This window comes from Pyrus communis, chromosome 6, assembly GCF_041283825.1.
Source record: "Pyrus communis isolate YQ-2024b chromosome 6, ASM4128382v1, whole genome shotgun sequence".
In the NCBI taxonomy this organism is placed as follows: Eukaryota; Viridiplantae; Streptophyta; class Magnoliopsida; order Rosales; family Rosaceae; genus Pyrus; species Pyrus communis.
The window spans coordinates 10,233,660-10,239,406 of NC_142570.1; the positions used below are offsets into that span (position 1 = coordinate 10,233,660).

Here is a 5,747-nt window from a genome sequence, read left to right on the forward strand (position 1 = left end):
TATGATTAGCCTTTTCCCTCCAAATGTTTTGTTTTGTATGATTTAATTGTTGAAGAATATAAGAGTTTTACATGGAAAAATTGTCAAATGTGTATAATATAAATTGTGTGGTTTCATTTTTAATTACACCAATATCTTTTTAATAAAAACTCTCACACTTATTGTACGTGTTCTGCAGGTCACACGATGCAAGTTGAAGAACAATATCAGTGTATAGTTAGTTGACGCATTGATCACCTATCTCTCCGAAATCCCAACATTAATTGATGCATATGATCTTATTAGTTACATCTTTTTGAAATATCTTATTTGTTACAGCTTAATGACTGGGTGAGAAATCTTTAATATTTTATGCACATGAGCATCCATTTTTACATAAACTGAATCAGCCATTGGGTGCGCATGCAATATAGAGAAGAGTGGTTTAATTCATAACTAATGAATTTCTATGGTGTGTACGTAGGTCCTCAACCAATGGCAATGGGTAGGTGCATCCCAAAACCCTAATGCCCTTCACACTATCTAAAAAGGCAGCTAATAAAAGCACCTTTTTCATTTACAAAAGCAGAAGCATATATATAAACCAGTCCCCAATTCAAGTTGGCAAATAAAAAAAGGTGACCAATTCTTATTGGCATGAAATAAAAATCGTCTTTTCACGAGCCTCATGGATTAGGGACCACAACTTCACACACAAAAAAACGATCACGATATTCTTTGTAATTTCCTTGGGGAATTGTCTTAATCTCCCGCAGAAAGGCTATGCAAGGACCCAACACCAAATTGTGCTGCGCATGCGAAACTTAATTGCCTCCATAGAGAACCACATAAACTGATAAAAGCAAAAATATTCACTTAAACAAGAGCCACAGATGGTTCAATCATCACCTAGCTTAATTAGCCCAACCGCAAATGGAAAAGTGCAATTAAAGAGAGATTTCTAACTACTTGGGGTAAAATCTTTGGAAAAGCATGTTCCACCTATAAGATGAAACAAATGTCGTATGATTTTGCAAGTGATGAATTGTCCAAATGAATATAGTCTTTCCCCTTGTCCTATTGTATTTCGGATCTAAACCTTTCTTTTTATTTTAACTTAAAATTGTAGTATCACTTGCAATATAAACAAAACAAAAAGAACAACAAGAAGAAAATATCGTATAACCTTTGGGCCAAATCACTGGCGATTCCAAATTTGCCTACCGATAATAAACATGTCCTTACAATTTTTCTTGAAAAAAAGAGAGAACCTAGTAAAACTATACCAGCCATGAAAACGATGATCATCATATTATTGTTGTCTAACCCAGTATAGCCTTTTATGTATGTATGAAGTATTTAGCTATTATATATATTCATCTATTATCACCTAATTAAACTACTTAATCATCTATTACCAATAATCACCAAGTCATCACCATCTCGTTGCACAAAATCAAATTAAAACCCCACTAGGTAACCTCACTTTTGCATTGCCTGATTGGTAAATGTTGTTGTTGTCTTCTACCCTGCCAAGTCATGTAGCAACTGTGCCCCCATCAAATTTCTGTAAGGCAAATTATTCTGACCTTCCCCATCTAATAGCGAGTACTGAACCGGTTGACATTCTTCAGCATTATCTCTAGGGTAAAATAGAGAGCTCTGTGAGGCAGGAGAGAATGCTAAGCTCACCCCATTTCCATCGTGCTGCTGTAACCCTAATGTCAACGACACACCGCCACCACCATTGAAACCCTGATTTGGGTTGTGATGCTGATCATTACCATAAGAAACCGTCCCTCCAGAGTGTTGCTGGTGATGATTATACGACGAAAAGTCCAGCTCCATGGTCCCGAATGACTCATTTACCCTCCCAAAACTTTGTTGCGGGTGCATTTGTTGACTTAAGATGGTACTTTTGCTGCTTCTAGAGTATTGATTCTTCTCCGGGTTGGTGATGATGGAGGAGAGGCACTCGGAATCTATTCGAACAAGTTGATCGTGTGTCGGTTTTTCATCTTCAGGCCGAGACTGATGCTGGCTGGGGTCGGTCGCGATACCATCTGAGGAGGTAATGCTGTTGTTGTTTTCACGCTCCTTTGTTTCTTCCATGTACATTTCTTCAACCATTGGCTTCCAAAGCCTAACTCTAGCGTTAATGAACCAATTGGAGACCTGTTGAAAAGCCCATGTAGCAACAAAAGGCGTCACATATATAATATGATTAATGGTGACACATATTTTGGATTACAATCTACATTATTACATTAGAATATGTGATATATTATTATGTACAAATATATTATCCAACTAAACTATGAATCCAAAGAAGATATGACCAATAATAATATTAATTAATGGGTGGGGAAATTTGATTGATATTATGGAAGGGATAGAGAAAGAGAAGGATGTGGACGTGCCTGGCTTCTTGAGAGACCCGTTTGGCGGGCTAAGATATGCTTATCGACATCGCTCGGGTACCTGCAAACAAGTTTCACAAAAACTTTCTGTTACTTTCTTTATTTCCAGTGTTTCCTAATTAAATAAACAAATAAATTTGTTACTGTTATTTCTTCAGAGAGAGATGGTTTTTTTTTTTTTCCCTACAAAGTAGGAGTGAAAATTCTATCGTGGATGCTCCGAGTTATTGGCCGTTAAATTTTCGTCAATGTTTCTTTGACTAAAGATTGAATGGTAAAAAACCTTGAAGTATAAGATACTTTGGAGCATATTAAAAAATTCCGAATGAGAGACCAAGTGACCCACAGAGAAATATATAACATACAGAGCTTGGGGCCGTGGGAAAAGGAAAAATATCAAGCTAGCAAAAGAAAACTGATTAAATGACTGAGAAAAAAAAAAACATTCATTTTTTGTTTTGGAATCTGAATAGAGGTGGATAGAAACAACCAAGGAGTTTGTATTGTATTTGCAATGTCTAGCAAAAATGATTGAGGCCACACAGGATATCCTTCGATGATCGTAAAACTCTTGCCTTTTTTATGATTAGTTAGCTACTAGAAAATCATCAGTAACAACATCAGCAAACTGTTTGTTTTTTTCCTCTTTTCCTTTCTTCTATTATTACATTGATTCTCCCCAAAAATCTAATTTGTTGTTTACTTCGAAGAGAGAGGGGGAGAGAGAGAGAGAGAGAGAGAGAGAGAGAGAGAGAGAGAGAGAGAGAGACGTACGGATGAAGAAAGTGTTCAAAGAGCCAAGCTCGGAGAACGGATACTGATCTCTCAGGGAGGCCACGTTGGGGTCTCCAGGGATGGCTTTCCATCATGTTCATTTGCTGAAACGCTCTCTGCTGTCGAAGTGTTTGATCGAGAATCCGAAGCCCCGGAGTCTCCCCTCTCGTTGCTCCGGGAGCCACCGGGTCCTTCTCTCCCATGGCCTTCCTTGTGACCTGAATCTGACTCACAATCCCATCTTTCAAGCTCCTGAAATGTCTTGACATGGCCTTTGCCGCCAAGGCGGAGTACACAGTGGCAGCCCCGGCTCCGGCGACGGCTTCGAACGATGACACCACCGCCTTCATTTGATCGCAGTAGTTCGTATACCTCCTTTCCACCTAAACAAACACACATATGATCACGACAACAAAACATCAGAAGGGGGTTTGATAGAGAATTTTCAAACCTCAAAGTTTTAATCGTGACAAACAATAAAAAAGTAAAATTTTGAATTGTGGATATTAAAGGATTAATCAAGCACCACCCAAGAAAAAAGTTTTTAACTTTGCATTCTACTACTATCAAGGAATTATAAAAGAAAAACAAGAAAAAAAGAAAAAGAAAAGATGGGTTTTTTGTTTACTTCTTCAAGCATTGATAGCAGTCTGTTTTTTCGCTTCTGCAACTCCACAAATTCAAGGGAGTAGATGTTGGATTGTTGTTTGTTTCTTGAAGAGCTAGTACTGCCATTGTCCTCTTGTTCTCCCCACTGTTTGTTTTTGTGGGGCTTTTGCTTTTGTGTATCAGCAGTTGTTAGCTTTGTTCCAAGGCTGCAGAACTCATTGAGTAGCTGCTGGGCAGGGCCCAGGTACTTCGAGTTCCTCAGCTGGAAAAGCCCTTCATGATGAAGACTGCTTGCCCCAGAAGCAGAAGCATGAGAAGCAGCTTTTCCCAAGAACCCATCTTGCATAAACCTCATGTGATCATCCTCACCATCATCCTGATGGTTTTGCTGATGTGGCTGATGATGGTTGGTCTGTCTGAGCTCAAAGGACTGCAACCCAATAGAGGAAGGATTGTTTGAGCTGAGAGAGAGTGAAAGGCCTTGACTTGGCCTCTCATTTCCTTCGCATGGAAACACACACCTCAGAGAAGAATCATCCACCATAAACCTGTTATTATTATTATTCTCTGGCCAACCATTGGATTGTTGATGGTGGTGATGATGATGTGGAGATCCTCCAACCATTAGATTGTTCTGATGATGATGACCAGTGCTGGTTTCTGAAATCCCAGTTGTGAAATCAGGTTGCTGTTGTTGTTTGCCAAAGAAGCCAGCTTTATTCCAGATGGATGAAGCTGCAGGGCTAGAAGTGTCACTTTGCTGCTTGGGAAAACCTATCATCTCCATGCCAGTGGTGAGGTTGAAGATCTCAGCAGGGTTTGACCCGAAGTCTTGGATCCGATTGGTGGTGAAGTGGGTGGTTGTAGGATTGCTGGATGAGACATCATCAGAGTAGCAGAACCCACCAACTGAGGAAGAAGCCATGTTGTTCCTTGACTTGTTAGCTTCACTACTCAGCAGTTCTCCTGCCATGAAAACAAAAGCTTCAAACTTTTCTTCTTCTTTCTTGCTCTTTGTCTCCTTAGACTGTTTTTTTGTTTGTTGAAAGATACTCTCTTTTTTTCTGCAACTACTATTCCATCAAGATCCCCTGCCACAAAAAGAAAAGAAAAAATTAATATTAGATTCCCATTAGAACAGAAGCTGATGAAGAATATTGGTCTCCTTTCAAGATCAATCATCCAAATTCATCGAAGAAAAAAACAACCCAAAATATTTTGATCAGATGAAAAAAAGAAATATATGGAAGCTATAGCATTGGAGAGAATAGTGAGAGAGAGAGAAGGGCTTACAGGTGAAGTGGTTGAAGAAAAGCAGTGGACGTTTTTGGTGGATGGTGGAGGAGGTGGGAGGAGGAGGGAGGAGGAGTGGGAGGGAGAAGTGTGGAGGTCCTTTTGCTGTTTTATGAGAAGACTTCTTCTAATAAGCCAACAAAGTAAGCCATGAAAGAACAACCTAAGAAGAAAGAAAGAGAGATCAAATATATACCTCCTCGATCGATCAGAAACAGAAGAAGAAGATGATATGATCACATAGGGCTTGATGATGACCTCCTAACCATGTTCACCATTTCATTTCATCTCCATCATCATTTATCTCTCTCTCTCTCTCTCTCTCTCTCTCTCTCATCAAGTGGGGGTCAATGCAGCATGATATAAATACCTCCAAAATAGACTTCCTAGAATGAGAATTATCTAATAACCCTATCCGCCCCCCTTCCTCTCTCTCTCTCTCTCTCTCTCTCTCTCAATTATTTCATACCCAGCAAATATTAAATTATCGTTAAGCCAATTAAAGTAATCAAAACATTAATTAAAATTAAACAAACCTACCTTGCAAAGTACTAGTTCTTCTGTTTCTATGGATTTACTCAACTCCTCCCGAGAACAACAGGGTAATGATCGTCCTTAATTTGCGTATGATTACGCAAACTAGAAGCCGCAGATGATCTGTTCTTTTTCTTC

At 39.1% G+C, this 5,747-nt stretch overlaps 1 protein-coding gene across 4 annotated transcripts; it reads right to left on the reverse strand.

The window, feature by feature from the left end:
- Positions 1–1,141: 1,141 nt before the first annotated feature.
- BEL1 (POX (plant homeobox) family protein) lies at positions 1,142–5,531 on the reverse strand. 4 transcript variants are annotated; one of them, XM_068449775.2, is made up of 6 exons: positions 5,272–5,531; positions 5,076–5,202; positions 3,802–4,873; positions 3,174–3,556; positions 2,400–2,460; positions 1,142–2,154 (listed from the first exon to the last, which is right to left on the reverse strand). In XM_068449775.2, the coding sequence occupies exons 3-6, from the start codon at positions 4,753–4,755 to the stop codon at positions 1,504–1,506; spliced, it is 2,049 nt and encodes a 682-aa protein (XP_068305876.2). In that variant the 5' UTR covers positions 4,756–4,873; positions 5,076–5,202; positions 5,272–5,531; the 3' UTR covers positions 1,142–1,503. The 4 variants fall into 4 exon arrangements, with proteins under 4 accessions (XP_068305876.2, XP_068305877.2, XP_068305878.2 ...); XM_068449776.2 differs by having other exon boundaries at positions 5,076–5,180; positions 5,272–5,454; XM_068449777.2 differs by lacking the exon at positions 5,076–5,202.
- Positions 5,532–5,747: the final 216 nt, after the last annotated feature.

Bases quoted from the DNA above. Each gene is read 5' to 3' on its own strand.
- BEL1 (XM_068449777.2), bottom strand. From the start codon at position 4,755: ATGGCAGGAGAACTGCTGAGTAGTGAAGCTAACAAGTCAAGGAACAAC. The intron at 2,461-3,173 runs GTACGTCTCTCT...ACTTGTTTGCAG, and splicing joins TTTGAACACTTTCTTCATCC to GTACCCGAGCGATGTCGATA. The intron at 2,155-2,399 runs GCACGTCCACAT...GCTTTTCAACAG, and splicing joins CGGGTCTCTCAAGAAGCCAG to GTCTCCAATTGGTTCATTAA.